This window comes from Eubalaena glacialis, chromosome 2, assembly GCF_028564815.1.
Source record: "Eubalaena glacialis isolate mEubGla1 chromosome 2, mEubGla1.1.hap2.+ XY, whole genome shotgun sequence".
Lineage (NCBI taxonomy): Eukaryota > Metazoa > Chordata > Mammalia > Artiodactyla > Balaenidae > Eubalaena > Eubalaena glacialis.
This window is the reverse complement of record NC_083717.1, coordinates 52,700,904-52,722,565: the sequence shown is the minus strand read 5'-3', so window position 1 is coordinate 52,722,565 and position 21,662 is coordinate 52,700,904. Positions and strand designations below refer to the sequence as shown.

At 42.2% G+C, this 21,662-nt stretch overlaps 1 protein-coding gene across 2 annotated transcripts; it reads left to right on the top strand.

The window, feature by feature from the left end:
* Positions 1–11,877: 11,877 nt before the first annotated feature.
* SELENOS (selenoprotein S) lies at positions 11,878–20,975 on the top strand. 2 transcript variants are annotated; one of them, XM_061181824.1, is made up of 6 exons: positions 11,878–12,054; positions 12,740–12,874; positions 14,838–14,944; positions 18,012–18,101; positions 18,538–18,616; positions 20,351–20,972. In XM_061181824.1, the coding sequence occupies exons 1-6, from the start codon at positions 11,979–11,981 to the stop codon at positions 20,428–20,430; spliced, it is 567 nt and encodes a 188-aa protein (XP_061037807.1). In that variant the 5' UTR covers positions 11,878–11,978; the 3' UTR covers positions 20,431–20,972. The 2 variants fall into 2 exon arrangements, with proteins under 2 accessions (XP_061037807.1, XP_061037808.1); XM_061181825.1 differs by having other exon boundaries at positions 12,030–12,119; positions 20,351–20,975.
* Positions 20,976–21,662: the final 687 nt, after the last annotated feature.

Genomic DNA, 21,662 nt, shown 5'->3' with positions numbered 1-21,662 from the left:
TGACGGGCTAATTTCATTTAGCGTAATGTCCCCAAGGTTCATCCATGTTGTAAACATACTGCAGAATCTCCTTTCTTTTTAAGGCTGAACAATATTCCATTGCATGTATATCCACATTTTGCTTATCCGTTCATCCACTGATGGACACTTGAGTTGCTTCCATGGTTTATTTATTACGAATAATGCTGCTATGAACATGGGTGTACAAATATCTCTTTGAGATTTTACTTTCAATTCTTTGGGGTATATGCGCAGAAGTGGAGTTGCTGGATCATGTAGTAATTCTATCTTTAATTACTTGAGGAAACACCATACTGTTTTCCATAGTGACTGTAACAATTTCCACCAGTAATACACCAGGGTCCCAATTTCTCCATGTCCTTGCAAACACTCATATTCTATTTTTTTGATAGTAGCCATCCTAATGGGTGTAAGGTGGTATCTCGTTGCAGTTTTGATTTGCATTTCCCTAATGATTGGTGATGTTGAGCATCTTTCCAGGTGCTTATTGGCCATTTGTATCTCTTCTTTGGAGAAATATCTATTCAAGTCTTATGCTCATTTTGAATCAGATTGGTTTTTTGTTGTTAAGGTTTTTTTGAATTTTATTTATTTTTTTATACAGCAGGTTTTTATTAGTTATCCATTTTATACACATTAGTGTATACATGTCAATCCCAATCTCCCAATTCATCACACCACCACCCCCATCCCCCACCGCTTTTCCCACTTGGTGTACATACGTTTGTTCTCTACATCTGTCTCAATTTCTGCTCTGCAAACCGGTTTATCTGTACCATTTTTCTAGGTTCCACATACATGCATTAATATACGATATTTGTTTTTCTCTTTCTGACTTACTTCACTCTGTATGACAGTCTCTAGATCCATCCACGTCTCTACAAATGACCCAATTTCGTTCCTTTTTGTGGCTGAGTAATATTCCATTGTCTATATGTACCACAACTTCTTTATCCATTCATCTGTCGATGGGCATTTAGGTTGCTTCCATGATCTGGCTATTGTAAATAGTGCTGCAATAAACATTGGGGCGCATGTGTCTTTTTAAATTATGGTTTTCTCTGGGTATATGCCCAGTAGTGGGATTGCTGGGTCATATGGTAATTCTATTTTTAGTTTTTTAAGGAACCTCCATACTGTTCTCCATAGTGGCTGTATCAATTTACATTCCCACCAACAGTGCAAGAGGGTTCCCTTTTCTCCACACCCTCTCCAGCATTTGTTGTTTGTAGATTTTCTGATGATGCCCATTCTAACTGGTGTGAGGTGATACCTCATTGTAGTTTTGATTTGCATTTCTCTAATAACTAGTGATGTAGAGCAGATTTTCATTTTGCTTCGTGGCCATCTGTATGTCTTCTTTGGAGAAATGTCTATTTGGGTCTTCTGCCCATTTTTGGATTGGGTTTTTGGTTTTTGAATATTGAGCTGCATGAGCTGTTTTTATATTTTGGAGATATATATATTGATCTTTTGTCCGTTGATTCCTTTGCAAGTATTTTCTCCCATTTTGAGGGTTGTCTTTTCATCTTGTTTATGGTTTCCTTTGCTGTGCAAAAGCTTTGAAGTTTCATTAAGTCCCGTTTGTTTATTTTTGTTTTTATTTCCATTACTCTAGGAGGTGGATCAAAAAAGATCTTGCTGTGATTTATGTCAAAGAGTGTTCTCTCTATATTTTCCTCTGAGAGTTTTGCAGTGTCTTCTCTTACATTTATGTCTCTAATCCATTTTGAGTTTGTTTTTGTGTATGGTGTTAGGGAGTGTTCTAATTTCATTCTTTTACATTTAGCTGTCCAGTTTTCCCAGCACCACTTATTGAAGAGACTGTCTTTTCTCCATTGTATATCCTTGCCTCCTTTGTCATATCTTAGTTGACCATAGGTGTGTGGGTTTATCTCTGGGCTTTCTATCCTGTTCCATTGATCTATATTTCTGTTTTTGTGCCAGTACCATACTGTCTTGATTACTGTAGCTTTGTAGTATAATCTGAAGTCAGGCAGTCTGATTCCTCCAGCTCCGTTTTTTTCCTTCAAGACTGCTTTGGCTATTCAGGGTCTTTTGTGTCTCCATACAAATTTAAGATTTTTTTGTTCTAGTCCTGTAAAAAATGCCATTGGTAACTTGATAGGGATTGCACTGAATATGTAGGTTGCTTTGGGTAGTATAGTCATTTTCACAATATTGATTCTTCCAATACAAGAACACGGTATATCTCTCCACCTGTTTGTATCATCTTTAATTTCTTTCATCAGTGTCTTATAGTTTTCTGCATACAGGTCTTTTTTCTCCCTAGGTAGGTTTATTCCTAGGTATTTTATTCTTTTTGTTGCAATGGTAAATGGGAGTGTTTCCTTAATTTCTCCTTCAGATTTTTCATCATTAGTGTATAGGAATGCAAGAGATTTCTGTGCATTAATTTTGTATCCTGCAACTTTATCATATTCGTTGATTAGCTCTAGCAGTTTTCTGGTGGCAGTTTTAGGATTCTCTATGTATAGTATCATGTCATCTGCAAACAGTGACCGTTTTACTTCTTCTTTTCCAATTTGTATTCCTTTTATTTCTTTTTCTTCTCTGATTGCTGTGGCTAGGACTTCCAGAACTATGTTGAATAATAATGGTGAGAGTGGACATCCTTGTCTCATTCCTGATCTTAGAGGAAATGCTTTCAGTTTTTCACCATTGAGAATGATGTTTGCTGTGGGTTTGTCATATATGGCCTTTATTATGTTGAGGTAGGTTCCCTCTATGCCCACTTTCTGGAGAGTTTTTATCATAAATGGGTGTTGAATTTTGTCAAAAGCTTTTTCTGCATCTATTGAGATGATCATATGGTTTTTATTTTTCAATTTGTTAATATGGTGTATCACATTGATTGATTTGCGTATATTGAAGAATCCTTGCATCCCTGGGATAAATCCCACTTGATCGTGGTGTATGATCCTTTTAATGTGTTGTTGGATTCTGTTTGCTAGTATTTTGTTGAGGATTTTTGCAACTCTATTCATCAGTGATATTGGTCTGTAATTTTCTTTTTTTGTAGTATCTTTGTCTGGTTTTGGTATCAGGGTGATGGTGGCCTCATAGAATGAGTTTGGGAGTGTTCCTTCCTCTGCAATTTTTTGGAAGAGTTTGAGAAGGATAGGTGTTAGCTCTTCTCTAAATGTTTGATACAATTCACCTGTGAAGCCATCTGGTCCTGGACTTTTGTTTGTTGGAAGGTTTTTAATCACAGTTTCAATTTCATTACTTGTGATTGGTCTGTTCATATTTTCTGTTTCTTCCTGGTTCAGTCTTGGAAGGTTATACCTTTCTAAGAATTTGTCCATTTCTTCCAGGTTGTCCATTTTATTGGCATAAAGTTGCTTGTAGTAGTCTCTTAGGATGCTTTGTATTTCTGTGGTGTCTGTTGTAACTTCTCCTTTTTCATTTCTGATTTTATTGATTTGAGTCCTCTCCCTCTTTTTCTTGATGAGTCTGGCTAATGGCTTATCAATTTTGTTTATCTTCTCAAAGAACCAGCTTTTAGTTTTATTGATCTTTGCTATTGTTTTCTTTGTTTCTATTTCATTTATTTCTGCTCTGATCTTTATGATTTCTTTCTTCCTGCTAACTTTGGGTTTTGTTTGCTCTTCTTTCTCTAGTTTCTTTAGGTGTAAGGTTAGATTGTTTACTTGAGATTTTTCTTGTTTCTTGAGGTAGGCTTGTATAGCTATAAACTTCCCTCTTAGAACTGCCTTTGCTGCATCCCATAGGTTTTGGGTCGTCGTGTTTTCATTGTCATTTGTCTCTAGGTATTTTTTGATTTCCTCTTTGATTTCTTAAGTGATCTCTTGGTTATTTAGTAACGTATTGTTTAGCCTCCATATGTTTGTGTTTTTTACGTTTTTTTCCCTGTAATTCATTTCTAATCTCATAGCGTTGTGGTCAGAAAAGATGCTTGATATGATTTCAATTTTCTTAAATTTACTGAGGCTTGATTTGTGACCCAAGATGTGATCTATCCTGGAGAATGTTCCGTGCGCACTTGAGAAGAACGTGTAATCTGCTGTTTTTGGATGGAATGTCCTATAAATATCAATTAAATCTATCTGGTCTATTGTGTCATTTAAAGCTTCTGTTTCCTTATTTATTTTCATTTTGGATGATCTGTCCATTGGTGTAAGTGAGGTGTTAAAGTCCCCCACTATTATTGTGTTACTGTCAATTTCCTCTTTTATAGCTGTTAGCAGTTGCCTTATGTATTGATGTGCTCCTATGTTGGGTGCATCATTATGGGTTGATCATTATGTAGTGTCCTTCCTTGTCTGTTGTAACATTCTTTATTTTAAAGTCTATTTTACCTGATATGAGTATAGCTACTGCAGCTTTCTTTTGATTTCCATTTGCATGGAATATCTTTTTCCATCCCCTCACTTTCAGTCTGTGTGTGTCCCCAGGTCTGAAGTGGGTCTGTTGTAGACAGCATATATATGGGTCTTGTTTCTGTATCCATTCAGTGATCCTCTGTGTTTTGTTTGGAGCATTTAATCCATTCCCTTTTAAGGTAATTATCAATATGTATGTTCCTATGACCATTTTCTGAATTGTTTTGGGTTTGTTTTTGTAGGTCCTTTTCTTCTCTTGTGTTTCCCACTTAGAGAAGTTCCTTTAGCATTTGTTGTAGAGTTGGTGTGGTGGTGCTGAATTATTTTAGCTTTTGCTTGTCTGTAAAGCCTTTGATCTCTCCATCGAATCTGAATGACATCCTTGCTGGGTAGAGTAACCTTGGTTGTAGGTTCTTCCCTTTCATCACTTTAAGTATATCATGCCACTACCTTCTGGCTTGTAGAGCTTCTGCTGAGAAATCAGTGTTAACGTTGTGGGAGTTTCCTTGTATGTTATTTGTCATTTTTCCCTTGCTGCTTTCAATAATTTTTCTTTGTCTTTAATTTTTGACAATTTGATTACTATGTGTCTCGGAGTGTTTCTCCTTGGGTTTATCCTGTATGGGACCCGCTGCACTTCCTGGACTTGTGTGGTTATTTCCTTTCCCATGTTAGGGAAGTTTTTGACTATAATCTCTTCAAATATTTTCTCTGGTCCTTTCTCTCTCTCTTCTCCTTCTGGGACCCCTATAATGCGAATGTTGTTGCGTTTAATGTTGTCCCAGAGGTCTCTTAGGCTGTCTTCATTTCTTTTCATTCTTTTTTCTTTATTCTGTTCCACAGCAGCGAATTCCACCATTCTGTCTTCCAGGTGACTTATCCGTTCTTCTGCCTCAGTTATTCTGCTATTGATTCCTTCTAGTGTAGTTTTCATTTCAGTTATTGTATTGTTCATCTCTGTTTGTTGTTCTTTAATTCTTCTAGGTCTTTGTTAAACATTTCTTGCATCTTCTCGATCTTTGCCTCCATTCTTTTCCCGAGGTCCTGGATCATCTTCACTATCATTATTCTGAATTCTTTTTCTGGAAGGTTGCCTATCTCCACTTCATTTAGTTGTTTTTCTGGGGTTTTATCTTGTTCCTTCATCTGGTACATAGCCCTCTGCCTTTACATCTTGTCTATCTTTCTGTGAATGTGGTTTTGTTCCACAGGCTGCAGGATTGTAGTTCTTCTTGCTTCTGCTGTCCGCGCCCTCTGGTGGATGAGGCTATCTAAGAGGCTTGTGCATGTTTCCTGATGGGAAGGACTGGTGGTGGGTAGAGCTGGCTGTTGCTCTGGTGGGCAGAGCTCAGTAAAACTTTCATTCACTTGTCTGCTGATGGTGGGGCTGGGTCCCCTCCCTGTTGGTTGTTTGGCCTGAGGCGACCCAACACTGGAGCCTACCCAGGCTCTTTGGTGGGGCTAATGTTGGACTCTGGGAGGGCTCATGCCAAGGAGTACTTCCCAGAACTTCTGCTGCCAGTGTCCTTGTCTTCATGGTGAGACAGAGCCACCCCCACCTCTGCAGGAGACCCTCCAACACTAGCAGGTAGGGCTGGTTCAGTCTCTATGGGGTCACTGCTCCTTCCCCTGGGTCCCGATGTGCACACTACTTTGTGTGTGCCCTCCAAGATTGGAGTCTCTGTTTCCCCCAGTCCTGTCAAATCCTGCTCGCCTTCAAAGTCTGATTCTCTAGGAATTCCTCCTCTCGTTGCCGGACCCCTAGGTTTCAAAGCCTGACATGGGACTCAGAAGCTGCACTCCAGTGGGTGGACTTCTGTGGTATAAGTGTTCTGCAGTTTGTGGGTCACCCACCCAGCAGTTATGGGATTTGATTTTATTGTGATTGCACCCCTCCTACCATCTTATTGTGGCTTCTCCTTTGTCTTTGGATGTGGGGTATCTTTTTTGGTGAGTTCTAGTGTCTTCCTGTCAATGATCGTTCAGCAATTAGTTGTGATTCCGGTGTTCTTGCAAGAGGGAGTGAGAGCACGTCCTTGTACTCTGCCATCTTGAACCTATCTCCGAGAAACACCATTGTTTGATTGCTGTCTCTGTAATCTCCTTAGTTACAAATACCTTTAATCCTGTTTTGCTGCATACACTTTTGTGAAAAGCTGAGGTTTGGCAATTTATCAGTTAGCTATTGCCACAATAATGTTGCATACCCCTATGTTCATAGCAGCACTATTTATAATAGCCAAGACATGGAAACAAGCTAAATGTCCATCAACAGATGAATGGATAAAGAAGATGTGGTATATATATATACAATAGAATACTACTCAGCCATAAAAAATAGAATGAAATAATGCCATTTGCAGCAACCTAGAGGTTATCATACCAATTCAAGTAAATCAGAAAGAGAAAGACAAATATCATATGATATCTCTTATATGTGCAATCTAAAATATGACAGAAATGAATTTATCTATGAAATAGAAACAGACTCGCAGATATACAGAACAGACTTGTGGTTGTGGTGGAGGGGGGGCGGGTAGAGGAGGGATGGATTGGGAGTTGGGGATTAGCAGATGCAAACTATTATATATAGAACGGAGAAACAACAAGGTCCTACTGTATGGCACAGGGAATTATATTCGATATCCTGTAATAAACCATAATGGAAAAGGATATGAAAAAGATGTATATATATATATATATATGTATACATATATATATCTGAATCACTTTGCTGAACAGCAGAAATTAACACAACATTGTAAATCAACTATACCTCAATAAAATAAATTTTTAAAAAATGCTGCATAGCAAACCACCCCAAAACTTATTTTAAGCAACAGTCACCATTTATTCTCATAGCTGGCTCTGTTTTTCACTTCAGGTCTATAGATTAACTAGGGTGGCTCAGCTTTACGTATTTCATTCTCCTTGGACAAGTCAGTTAACCAGGCAAAGGCACAAAAAGGAAACAGTATAATCTTCTTAAGGCCTACACTCAAAACTGACACAATGCTACTGTAACCAAGCAGGACTCTATGGGGCCTTCCTGGGACAGTACTTCCCCCATAATCATCTGCTTTAGCTCCTCTCTGAAGTACCTGGATAACAGTATTTGATGCACATTTCCTAAGTTGTTTTACAGATGTGAACCACCCCCCCCAACAACCACCACGAAATGGAAGATGTTAACTACTTGATGACCATGAGCACATAGTCCCAGACCTCCTGGAGCCTAAGGACTGATAATGTTAACCCCTGTGACACCACCCTGTTACCTCACCATCAGCCAATCAGAAAATTATGCACGAGCTGATCACGTACCCTGCAACCCCCCCTCCTTCACCTGGCTTTTTTTTTCTTTTTAACATCTTTATTGGAGTATACTTGCTTTACAATGTTGTGTTAGTTTCTGCTGTACAACAAAGTGAGTCAGCTATATGTATACATATATCCCCATATCCCCTCCCTCTTTGAGCCTCCCTCCCACTCTCCCTATCCCACCCCTCTAGGTCATCACAAAGCATCGACCTGATCTCCTTGTGCTATGCAGCAGCTTCCCACTAGCTATCTATTTTACATTTGGTAGTGTATATATGTCGATGCTACTCTCTCATTTCATGCCAGCTTCCCCTTCCTCCCGTGTCCTCAAGTCCATTCTCTACGTCTGCATCTTTATTCCTGCCCTGCCACTAGGTTTATCAGTACCATTTTTTAAGATTCCATATATATGTGTTAGCATAAGGTATTTGTTTTTCTCTGACTTACTTCACTCTGTATGACAGACTCTAGGTCCAACCACCTCACTACAAATAACTCAATTTCATCCCTTTTTATGGCTGAGTAATATTCCATTGTATATATGTGACACATCTTCTTTATCCATTCATTTGTCGATGGTCATTTAGGTTGCTTCCATGTCCTGGCTATTGCAAATAGTGCTACAGTGAACGTTGTGGTACCTGTATCTTTTTGAATTACAGTTTTCTCAGGGTATATGCCCAGTAGTGAGATTGTACCTGGCTTTTAAAAATGCTTTGCCGAAACCCTTCCAGGAGCTCAGGGCTTTTTAGGGCATACGCCACCTGTCTCCTTGTGTGGCCCTGCAATAAACCTTTCTCTGCTCCAAACTCCGTTTTGGTGTGTTTGGCCCCATTGTGCCTTGGGCACATGAACTTGCACTAACTTTCATTAACCAAAGCAAGCAGCCTAACCAAGTTCAAAGTCAAAGGATGGGGAAATACACTCCTCCCACCTTGAGTCTATGGCAAGGGTATAGTTGCAAGAAGGAGTAATGGATTGGGGCCAATCATTTAGTCTACCATTGTCAGTGACTAGTTGGGAGTCCTGGATACTACCTTTGCCCTGTTTTTGCTAATAACACCTGAGCAGTTATACTGAGTAAAGTGTTTGCTGAAATAACTTTATGGTTCTAGACAAGCTAGGTGAGATTATACACTGATTAAAGGGACAAAGGTTAATACATAAGCCTGGCTAGGAAGAATGAGTAACGTCTATCAGTGAGACCACAAGAACAGCAATGTGCTAGGAACTGAAATGAAAGCCAATCACCCATGTCCTAAAATCATTCAAAATTTCTTAAATTTCTGTTGAATATACTCCTCATCATTATACATGTATACATATGTATACACACAAATACACTGAAGTTTACAATAGTATACTTTGTATATGTTTAAAGTGTACATTATTTTCATGAGTGTTGTGCTGGTTTCTATTTTATATCACAAAGTCCTGAGTGACAGGAATTGTTCACTATTTTTGTTTATATGGTAGAAACTAAATGTTACAAATTTATTCCATCTTCATGATTACAAACATTACAGGCAAGGTGGGTAAACAAGGCAAATAAAGCAATCTCTTTTCTCCTATTTAACCAGATGCAGCATTTTGACATTTTTATGATATGCAGGTTGTCTTAATTCATTGATGGCTCATTGACTTATTTTGAAATCCAGCAACAGCAAACTTTGAAATGTGGGATCTTCCTCTATAGCTACTCCAAGTTAATTCCTGAACTACACTGTGAACTCAGAAATGATATTCACTGAAACACTCTTGAAGCTTTCACATCTTAATCTGACACCTCTTATTAAGGCAGGGAACTGTCTTAAAGACTGTCTTCTTAGCTAACCCAAGCCACCAGCAATCTTTTTTTTTTCTAAGGGTCTGGCTTTTTATTTATTTATTTATGGCTGTGCTGGGTCTTCGTTTCTGTGCGAGGGCTTTCTCTAGTTGCGGCAAGTGGGGGCCACTCTTCATCGCGGTGCGCGGGCCTCTCACTATCGCGGCCTCTCTTGTTGTGGAGCACAGGCTCCAGACGCGCAGGCTCAGTAATTGTGGCTCACGGGCCCAGTTGCTCCGCGGCATGTGGGATCCTCCCAGACCAGGGCTCGAACCCGTGTCCCCTGCATTGGCAGGCAGACTCTCAACCACTGCGCCACCAGGGAAGCCCGACCACCAGCAATCTTAACCACTAAGTTACTATATAAAAGTAAACTGCTCCTAATAAATGGACTATTGCCTGCCATATCAGTAAACAAAGGATGTCACAGTCATCAGTGATTGCAGCCAAGCGGCCACCAAGGAAGGTGAGCTGATGACCCCTGAGGGAACTCAGGAGGGAAACAAAGAATACCTGCCATTTAGCAGCCATCAGACTGCAGCCACTCCCTAAGGTGAGCCCTGAGGAAACTCAGGATGTGAAAACACTGGATACTGGCCCCAGATAGCTTAGGTTCATATCAAAGGAATGATTTCAGTGAGCCCAGACTCTTGCATCTTCCCATGCAGAGGAAAGTGCTAAACTCCTTAATTTGGGATTTCTGGTTTTCTTTAGTTAACAGTAATCTTTGATGTTCCGACTACCTGCCCTATGTTGCAAACTCCTATATATCCTAAGCTCCCCCCTCACCTCCTCAGGGTTACTTGAAATGCTGCCTCCCTGGCTTGAAGTCCTAAAAAATTTCCACCAAATAAAACATAATTCTCAACTTCCAGGTTGTGAATAATTTTTTAGTTGACACTCCAAGCATTGACTGAAACTGTTGTGCCAGATCCTTTTTCAGAGCATTCACTCCCTGATAGAGAGGTCCTAACCAGCTGTTTCCATGAACAGTGACCCCAGTACAGTGTACCTACTGTCCAGAGTATAAACAAAGAGGTCAGGTAACCCTAGTCATCTTGAGTAGTTCATCAGTATTTACATACAAGGTATATTTTAAGCTGATCCCAGACCAAGTATTGCAACTGTAATCCCAAGAAGTCGTTCAGTTTTAGCACATTGAGTTCCTGCAAGATGCCAGGGCAAGTGAGAAACCACCCCAAAGCAAAGAGTTCATCATCTTCAGAAACTTGGGGGTGGGGGTGGGGGTGGAGGAATAAAATTCCTCCTTCTAAACTCATCAAATCAATGGGTCTTCAGTCTTAATTGATAAAATCCAGAGTCCTCAATCCCGATTTGAGAAGCCCATTTTCAAGATGAAGAAGAGCTTTCAGTCTTCTATTTGCCATGGCCCATGAACGCAAGACCTTCTATAAGAATCTCCTCTTTTATTGCTTTCTGACACACCGCTGAAGATGTCGTTGTGCGGTTCCAGGAGCTGATCCCTTTGAAGAACTTCTAGGCAAACCGGCGGTGGAAGCCCCAGTGGTACCTCAGCCTCGCGTTGGTGCTCGTGAAGGCGGTGGCGATGGCGGCGCGCTCTGAAGTCATCGCCTGCTCATTATTTTCTCTTCCTAATTCTCAACCCTTCTTTTGAGACACAGCTGGGTACGTTCACTTTAAATCCTTCTCCAAAAATGCCTCAAGGTCAAATTTCAAATAGGGTGGTTAAGGTAGGGCTCAGAGAGGCGTTGACGGGTGAGGAGTGGAAGGGGGTAGAGGAGGGCATCGCAGGCAGGGAAAACAGCCAGGACATTATTATAAATAACTGTGACGTCTTGTGATACTACTCAGTAAGATTCAGTGCGTGTTGGAGCCATTGTTATGATAATTCTTTCCCAAGAGGTTTTGATTCGGGAGGAGAGAACCGCGGGGGTCGGCGGGGACTTTCTTAGCCTGCAAGGTAACACCGGCAGCGGCAGGGGAAGGCTCTTTACAGCTTGGTGGGGCAGACCTTGACTGCAACCCCCAACGGCTGGGAATCGCCAATCTGCCGAGTTCTGTTGCCCTATGTGCCCGGAGCAAGCGCCTAGGCGCAAATCCTGTTTCTCGGCGGCCCCAACCTCCTGCGACCTCGGTGTCCAATCAGTGCAAAGGTAAACATTCGATTCGGAGTCGGCTGGGAAGTCAGTCAGGTAGCCGCCAGACCACCCAGCGCGCAGCGGGCGGTAGGGCTCCCCTCAGGGCACAGCTCGCCCTGCCCTTCCCGGATCGCTCACTGCCCCCCCTTTCGGCCACGCCCTCGCGGCGATAGGCCGAGCATCTGGGCCGGGTCGCGACGCGATTGGCCGGGACGACGGGACGCCGGCCCCAGACGTGCCACGTGTACGTAAGGGCCGGCCGGAAGGCTAAGGCTGGAGCTGACGCGGCCGGGTTTGGCCGGGCCGGGCCAGGCGACGGCGGCCATGGAGCGGGACGGGGATCAGCTGTCCACGCGGCCAGCCCTAGAGACCGAGGGGCTGCGCTTCCTTCACGTCACGGGTGAGTCGGCGCGGGCCGCAGGGCAGCGGGTTTGCGCCGCCACCTTCGGCGCGCCGCCATGTTCGGTGAGTCGTTCTCCTCTGCCCTCTGGGCCGGACCTGGCCGAGAGCCGGATGTTGGCGCTGCACGCAGGCCCGGGCGGTGTCCCGAAGCGCGCGTGTAGGCCCTCCCAGAGCGGTGCTTCCTCGGGCGTTGCGGTCGGCCCTTTTTTGCGCGAGTACTTTACTTTATGCGAAGCAAGCCTTCCGGGTTTGCGGTTACTGGGGTCACTCCGCCCTTGGCGTTTGCCTTCAAGCCTCAGCCCCTCGACTCCGTACCCCCACGCACGCCCCCAAAATCCGGCGCTGTATCAGCCCTCCATGGGCACCCCTTTCTATACGTAGTCTGGATCTGAAAGGCCTTTGCCCTCCTGAGTCGGATACACTTCCCTTCACCCCTCAAAGCTGGCGTGCCCCACGTCCTCCGGACTTGCCCCTCCTATTCCCCGGGTAGCTGAGAAGCCCCTTCTCAGTGATCCCTGAACTGTTGTATTTCTCGCTATTTTAACTGCTTACTTAGGTCTTCAGCTACACCGTGAAGGTTTTGAGGACAGGAGCTACGCTTATTTTGCTTTTGTTTAATTTTATAGAAAAGTCCAGTGGTAGTATCATTTTTAGTTTCTTGAAAACTATTTTCTTCTTTTCAGTGGGCTCCCTGCTGGCTACCTATGGCTGGTACATCGTCTTCAGCTGCATTCTTCTCTACGTGGTCTTTCAGAAGCTCTCCACCCGGCTGAGGGCCTTGAGGCAGAGGCAGCTGGATGGAGCTGCCGCTGCTCTGGGTTAGTGCCTGATAACAAATGAAGGCGTGGCTTTACGCCTACTTGTTTTAGTATTTAAAAGTTAGTCTGTTGTTAAGAGTAAGAAGTACGTTTCTGATCTGTGTGGGAAGAAAACTATTTTATGCTTAGGAAGTTGGTTTTGGTGATTTGCAATAGTGTTGTTTTGTTTTGTTTTAATTTCAGAGTTTTTGATGGGATGAAAAACCTGCTTGATGGTGTGTAGAGCACTCACTGCATATCATGTTGCATGGTTTTTCATTTACAGGAGAGATTAAAATGAAGACTTCACAGCTGCTCCATACTTGTGGGTCTGCCTACTAAGTCTCATTTATCTCTAGAACCATCGTGAATGACAAACTCAGCCTTAGTTCTTCACATCCACCGCATTTTAATTTTCACAACTTACTCATCAGACCTGATATCAGATTACACCTGGCTGTTTCAAAAACTCACTCCCTCTAAAACAGTAGCTTTTTAACTAGTTAGAAGCTACAGTTTCTGAGGACATATCTAAAAGAAATGTTAAGTGTCTTGAGAATAGCAGTATAATTAAATAAATACAAATCATTAGTCATCTGAGCCACCACAGTTCCTGAGGCTGGGGAGGAAAGCAAACATAACACAAAAGTAGTCATTAGCAGAAAGACTTAGAAAATTCCTTCACTCTCCTCTCCCATGAAACCCTGTGGTCCTGCCATTATCTCAGCATTTTTGGTTGTTGGCTGTATATATCCAACAAAAACTACAAAGTACAAAGTAAATCTTGCTTAAGTTCCAGGATTTTGAGAAGTGGATGACTGGTGTTAGAGAACAGTCACTTGGTACAGCCATCCCTGGCTCTGTGAGACCTGCCGACAACTGAAGAGTAGATTTATAAGATAATGGGATGGGCATCTCAGAAGAGGAGTTTGTTGTAATGAAGCACTGCAAAAAGTATACGTGCAGTGAAAGGTGTTACCTTGTGTTGTACAATTTTGTTAGAAAAATTAGGTTAAAAAAAATCCACACATTAATTTTATTGTAAGAATGATCCAACAGTTCCAAATGTTACCACAATTCACATTTCTGTAAAGTGGAACTATAATTTTGTTTTTAAAGATAAAGGTCTAGTCATCTCTGTCACCACAGACACACCCCTGTGCTATTTTGGCCCCTGTTTTTCAGTTAGGTGACCTGTTTCCACTGCTAACTATCTGTAAGTAATGATGATCGCATATCCTTTGGATGATACTGATGTGAACATATAAGTTCTAGTTTGTTTCCTTGTTTACAAAATTAGTCAAACCACTGCATAGTTCCCATTAGTGCTCCTTAAACACAGTGGTCTGAGTAAAATAGAGAACTTGATTGTGTATTTATATAATTTGCTTTGTTTTCTAAGCCAGATAAAAACAGATACCTGGGGTGGTCATTTCTATTAATGCTAGCTGGAAGGATTTTTCTCTTTTTTTTTTTCCTGTAAAAACAAGGATAAAATACCTAAAGATCTTTACCTCTTTCTGGTATAGACCTGGGCTAATTAGGTGATGGCTAATGATCAGAAAACTTTATCTTTCGTTGGTTGTCTAGAATTCTAGAGTTCTGGTCAACCTAGAGACTGGGTGTTAGGAGGTATCCAGGTTGTGGAATGGAATCTCACTGGCCGTCAGACCACTTATATTTCAGTCTCGGAGCCCATGCCAGACTCTCTGAATTGGAATTGCTCAGGGAGCCCAGAAATCTGTTTTGAACAGAGATTTCTGATGCTTTGGATATTTAACAAGGGCTATGAACTGTGGCGATGGGATAGTCCGCTGCCCCGCCCCCTTAAGCAGTAAAATATATGCAGAAGAATAGACTTATTCATGTAAAAGTATATTCTTGCATTGCCTGACTTCTGTACACTTCTAATAATATAGACCTCAAGAGTTTCCATTTTATATTACACAAGGTGCTTTATCCCAAATTTTTTCTGACATTTTAGAACCTGATATTGTTGTTAAACGACAGGAGGCTTTAGCAGCTGCTCGTTTGAAAATGCAAGATGAATTAAATGCACAAGTTGAAAAGCATAAGGAGAAACTAAGACAGGTATGAACTGGTTTTAGTTTGAATACATGGTATTTGAGGTTTAGTGGGTAAAAGTGTGTGTGCGCGTGTGCCCGTGCATTAGGGTGGATACAGAGAATAACTATTTCAGGCCGAATCATTTCCACTTAGCTAAGTATTGCTCAGTATGTTTTCCTTGTGCAATTTCTTACTGTTTAGGGGGGAAATACTCTTTTTTTTTTAAATTAATTAATTAATTAATTAATTAATTACTTTTGGCTGTGTTGGGTCTTCGTTTCTGTGCGAGGGCTTTCTCTAGTTGCGGCAAGCGGGGGTCACTCTTCATCGCGGTGCGCGGGCCTCTCACTGTTGCGGCATCTTTTGACGCGCAGGCTCAGTAGTTGTGGCTCACGGGCCCAGTTGCTCCACGGCATGTGGGATCTTCCCAGACCAGGGCTCGAACCCATGTCCCCTGCATTGGCAGGTAGATTCTCAACCACTGCGCCACCAGGGACGTCCTAGGGGGGAAATACTCTTAAAGGTGTCTTGTATTTATGTTTTTACTTTTAAGTGGTTCCCTCACAGCAGCATTTCACCCAACAAAACTGTTTGCTGTGTACAGGAGCCGTACCACCAGGCACAGAGAACACACATTCAGCCTCTTGCTCCATGGTTGGTCTCAAGCCGTGCATGTCATATGACCTGGCTTGGTGGGGCCGCTCTTCAGTGGATTGAAGGAGAGCCAGGGGAGGGTGGCGATGGGCTCAACCCAGCGTCAAGATGGAGAGCAGGAGATGGAGTTTTGAAAGATTTTTTTAAAGATACATGGTTTGGTTGTAGGGGTGGTAAAAGGTTTTGCGGGGCGGGGGGAGGAAGAACCAAAGGCTGCTATTGAAGTGACCTGAGCAGCCAGGTGGGTTGTGCTGCTCTTCACAGGAGTAAGGTCACCCACCAGGTTGGACCCATTCTCTGTAAGTGAAACAACTAAGTGTAGACTCTGCTTTCTAGTTTCAGTGCAGATGTTTCTGGGACCCTCTTTTTCTCCTCAGAAGGAAGCCAGAGAAGTTGGACTTCCTCCTGGTCTTGCATGTGTCTCTGGTGTTTCCAGTATGGAGTGCCTTTCTGCCACTGCTGGGTCTGCATGGTCATCCAATACATGGCTGGTCTCCACAGCTTGGCTGGAGCCCAGAGGGAAAGGACAGAATAAGACAACACCTACTACACACATTTGGCCCTCTTGGTCACCTTTCTCAGCAGCCTTCTTCAGTGTTCAGTGGGTTGCCCATCTTCCACTTAAATAGTCACTAACTTAAAATGTATTAGCACATTCCTATTATTTATGTAGTTTTCTAAATCACATGACGTTAAAACAAATTCATGATACAAAAATCTGTACTATGAAAATTAAGTCTCTGCCTTCCTTGCTCCCCTACCTACTGCTGCCCAAGCAGTCCATGTTAAGCTTTTTAGGTATTTTTCCAGAAACATTTTATCCATATATAAACACATACATGTATCATTTTTACATAGAAATGGCAGCATAGTATACATAGATGCCATTTTTAAGCAGTTTTATTTTAGTTTTTTCCTTTGCTGATTTCCAACCATTTGTTTTGTTTCTGGAGCCATAGAGTAAGTTGAATTCCTTCTACATGTCAAAATTAATGACTTGAGGGTCTGAGTTTTTTGCATAAGTAAAACAGCCTGATCATTTATCCAATTTGTTGATGTAGCTGAAAAAAAGCTTTTAAAAGATTTTTTTTTTTAAATTAATTAATTTATTTATTTAATTTTGGCTGCGTTGGGTCTTCGTTTCTGTGCGAGGGCTTTCTCTAGTCGCGGCAAGCGGAGGCCACTCTTCATCGCGGTGCGCGGGCCTTTCACTGTCGCGGCCTCTCTTGTTGCGGAGCACAGGCTCCAGACGCGCAGGCTCAGTAGTTGTGGCTCACGGGCCTAGTTGTTCCGCGGCATGTGGGATCTTCCCAGACCAGGGCTCGAACCCATGTCCCCTGCATTGGCAGGCAGATTCTCAACCACTGCACCACCAGGGAAACCCTAAAAGATTATTTTTAAAAATTGTAATGTGCGCCTCCTAAAATTGGAGAGAGGATAGAAGCCTATGTTCAGTTTTAAAGTTGTAGTTCTGTGTATTTAACAAACTTAACAAACAGAATCTGCCTGACTCACAGTTCAGTCAGCTGTCTTGTTTGTGGTCTCAGGATTTGTCAGCAGTGTTCCATTCTGGTGTTTTCCATGTTAGCTATGAGCATAAAACAACCTTCAGATCAAGAGACTGTTTCCTCTTTGACCTCCTGTACTTGCAGACAGTGGAAGCATGAAGGGACAGACATGTGGATTTAGCAGTGATGAACCCTGAAAGCCATCAAGAAATTTCTGAATATGTGCTTTCTAAGGCATCTTCTTGCATATCTTTGCGATATCACAGTTTAATTGGAACCAGAATGAACTAAAGTTTGGGTCTGGATTCCACTGGGAATGAGAGAGTTAGTGACTTTTGTGTAAGTTGCAGTACCCAGTTCTTCAAGGAGGAGGAAGCAGAGTCAAAGACCCAGGGCACTGTGTTTCCCTCCTGCTTACTGCATAATTACTGTATAAGCTTTCTCAGGTGCTCATTGTTGGACATAGTTTTCTGCTGAGATTAGTTTTCCCTTACGCTCCCATAGTATTTGACTTTCAAAGAACTTTCAAATCTGCTCTCATTGGATCCTCATAGCCTTTGAAGTAGAGGGGTTAAGTGACTTTCCTCAGGTGACACAACCAGGTAGCAACAAAGCAGGCCTGCCAGCCACGTTCACCCTTTCCAGGTCAGCGTTATTCTACATTACCAAAAATGTCTAGTTTAGAAGAAGAGTCGGTATTCTTTTCTCCATGACACTTTTTGCTTTCTTTAATAGTGTACAAAAACAAAAGGTTCTGTTGGTGAGTTAAACTCACACCACTAGATGACAACTGTTTTATTAACTGAAGAAAGTGCAGGTGAAGGTGTGTTTTGAAGGATGTTTAAATTAAAAATTATCAAAATTACATTTTCTTTGAGAAAGATGGTAGCTTATGAATTCATTCTGTACAACGTGTGATTCTTCCTCAGCTTGAAGAAGAAAAAAGGAGACAGAAGATTGAAATGTGGGATAGCATGCAAGAAGGAAAAAGTTACAAAGGAAATACAAGAAAGCCTCAGGTGATGTAGCCTTCGGCCTAGTGGATTTTTTTCAAGTAGAAGATTCCTGGAGTAGAACGTATTTTGTTTTTTTTTTTTTTAATCTATCTGTTTATTTTTAGCTGCGTTGGGTCTTTGTTGCTGCGCGCGGGCTTTCTCTGGTTGCAGTGAGCTGGGGCTACTCTTCGTTGCGGTGTGCGGGCTTCTCATTGCAATGGCTTCTCTTGTTGTGGAGCACGGGCTCTAGGCACATGGGTTTCAGTAGTTGTGGCACGCGAGCTCAGTAGTTGTAGCTCGTGGGCTTTGTTGCTCCACGGCATGTGGGATCTTCCCAGACCAGGGCTCAAACCCGTGTCCCCTTCATTGGCAGGCGGATTCTTAACTACTGCGCCACCAAGGAAGTCCCTGGAGTAGAATGTTTTTAACTAGATTCTTAAGCCTGTGTATGTTCACACAGGAAGAAGACAGTCCTGGGCCTTCTACTTCATCAGTCATCCCAAAACGAAAATCTGACAGAAAGCCCTTGCGGCGAGGAGGTAAGTACCAAACATCAAAGCATTCTGAACAATTACAGGATACACTTACCTTTAAAAACAAGATTCTTTTTCCTTGTTTCATTGTCCGTAAATTGAGACTAATTCCTAAGTTTAAGATTATGAAGATTAAATAAAAGAAACAGATGCAAAGCAACCCTCAGTGGCTGGAAGTCACCAACCTGCTGAGCCCTGTTGTTGCCCAGTGGGCCTTGGGCAACGATGTGGGCTCAAGTCCTGTTTCCAGGAGGCCTATAACCTCCTTGGCCTCACAGAAGTCAGCATTTGATTGGCAGTTGAAAAAGGAGGTCACTCAAGGCCCTCAGGAAATAATTGGGATGGTTGCATTTGTATTTTAGTATTCTCACTTGATCCCACACAGTCCTGTAAGGGGAGTGGTAAGTGGGGCGAGGAATAGTTTGCACATATTGCAAATAAGTTTGTCAAGGGGCTAGGACACAGGGGTTTTGGTCTTTCCAACCAGGGCCACCTTGTTTCTTACAAATAACTTTCTCAAGGAGGCATGGACAGATGTTCATTCAGAGAGCTTCTGCATGCAACATCCTTGAGCCCTCTTACCATAGCAGTCTGTCCTTACCCCATCCTTAAGGACTTACACGTCCTTTTGGGAAGACAGGACTCCCACACAAATGAAAATAAGTAACCTTTGTGATCTGCCAGGAGTTCCCCGTTAATCCTGAGAGAGGGGAGGGCAAAGGCATTAAAATACTTTGTGTAGGAACCAGTTTTAGGCCAAAGACTATCCTCCGTCCGGGAGAGGGGTTTTCTGTGGGGAGGTGCTGCAGAGGCAGAGGTGTGGAAGCCTGGCTGGCCTATTGGAGGACTGTCAGGAGTCTGGAACCTGGGCTCTGTGCAGACTGGACACAAGCTGGGCTGCCCATCAAGGCTGGGCTCTGACGAAACCCAAAGCTGGCTTGCTGTAGGGAAGTGGTGTGTCTGAAAAGGAAATGCTCTTTTAAATCTTTTTCTTGCTCCAAGCAAGGAATAGTCTTCCAAGACTATTTTTCAGAGCAAAGAGTGTTGGTATTTAGGAGAGAATTGTAGAAAATGGAATGCATCTGGGGCTAGGGGCTTTGTCTGGCCTGGCTTTATAAATAAGGAAACTGAGGCACAGGGAGTTAGTGACCAAAGATTCTATAGTAAGTAAGGAGCAAAGCCACCTCATTTAAGGTCTTGCTGGCTCTAAAGCCTGATCAGTCAACCTGGTCGCCAAATGTCCATTAACTTTAGGAAGCTAATGAGTGGGCAGGGATGGGGTTGGGGACTGGGGCATGTGGATTACCCAGTTCTGACTGGTGGAAGTAACAAGTTCCATTCTTTTTCATTTTGTTTTTTTAAATTCATTTTCTGTAGGTTGAGCAGTTCTTATTTCAATGTATACATTTTATTAAGCACTGCAGTTAGCCTTTATATACTTAAATCCAGCCATCTTGAGAGGTTTTTTGGGCAAATTTTTTTGTGTGTTTTGGGTAGTTTTTCGTGTTTGGAGAGTTAAAACAGAGAAGCTGAATGGCTTGTTTTATTCCCACCAGAAAGTCAGTTCAAACTGCAATGACTATGTAAACTTTTTTTGTCATAACGGTAGCTGAAAGTTTTATGAAAATGTTTGTGAGACTAGAATCCATATCTTTGCAGTGCTTTGCATGTCAGGCTCACAATTTTATGTTTGATACAGAACATTTCCAGCACTGTTCTGCTTCCTTTCTCTTTTCACAGGTTACAACCCTTTGTCTGGTGAAGGAGGTGGAGCCTGCTCCTGGAGACCTGGACGCAGAGGTCCATCGTCTGGTGGATGAGGCTAAGAATCTTGTTAGTGTTGCTTTTGACACTAGCAAGATGAATCCTTAACCCTCGACTCAGTTGCCTTATGCACGCTTTTCACAGTGACTACCCAGGGGGAGGGGGCTTTCTTTCTGTTCTTAACTGCACCTGTGTCTTCAAGGGTTGAAGGCAGCATGGAGCGTGGATGTGGCCACTAGGCAGTAGTTGCAGTTGGTCACACTGCACTGAAGCCAGTGACTGTGTTCACTGATTTCATGGGTCATTGCTAGTTGATAGCTAAAGGCCTCCAAGTGATTGGCGATCTTGATAAAAGAGACCTGGCAATGATCCTTCAAGTTAACAGGTCCTTGCTGGTAGGACAGTCTCTGTGACAGGTTGCATTGAATGATGTCTTCCTTGTAAATGGTGAGCCCACCAGCGAGGATTACTGATGCAGAGAGTTGATGGGGTTGTTTCTGTATATTTATTTTTATGTACAGAGCTTTGTTAAAAAAAAAAAAAAAAAAAGAAACTATTAAAAAAAAAATTGCAAGGAACATTTTCAGCATCTTTATCAAATTTAAGGAAATTTCATTATGAACTTGAATTTGTCTATCTAATATTACACAGCTTTTTATTATTCATAATCTCCCACTAATATTACTTATTTTCCCTTCTCATTCCTCACCTGCAATGAGCATGGCAAGTGGCAGACAGCTGTAGTGATTTTCAGAGTTGGCAGGCTCCTTGGGGTTTATCCACAAAATCAGGCACTTGGAGTTGAGTTTCTGAATTAAGAGGATAAAGAAACATCTTGCCTAGAGGTACCTCAGGGGCCAATGAGGTTTCTTGGAGCCCTGTGGGTCATCCCTCTTGCACTCATTTCTTATGTCCTTGTCTAGAACCTCTGTCAAGTATGCTATAAAGGGCCTGATAGTAAATATTTTAGACTTTGCAGTTGCATAGTCTTTATTTTTTTACATTTTTAAAGGATTGTTAAAAACATTTAAAAATTCTTAGCTCATGGGTTGGATTTGTCCTGCCTGCTATAGTTTGCTGATCCCTGCTTTACGTCAAGATTGTAAGAAGGAACAAAATTAACCTGCAGAATAGTGATGATTAGCTGGGAAAGTATTCCAGAAAGGTCTCATATAAATTAATCAACATATGTTGAGTATGTGAAATACTCTGTAGTTGTCTCTTGACATATATAAAGGAAAAATATAGTCTGGTCTTAGGGGGCTTAAAATCTCTTGGGGAAGGCTGG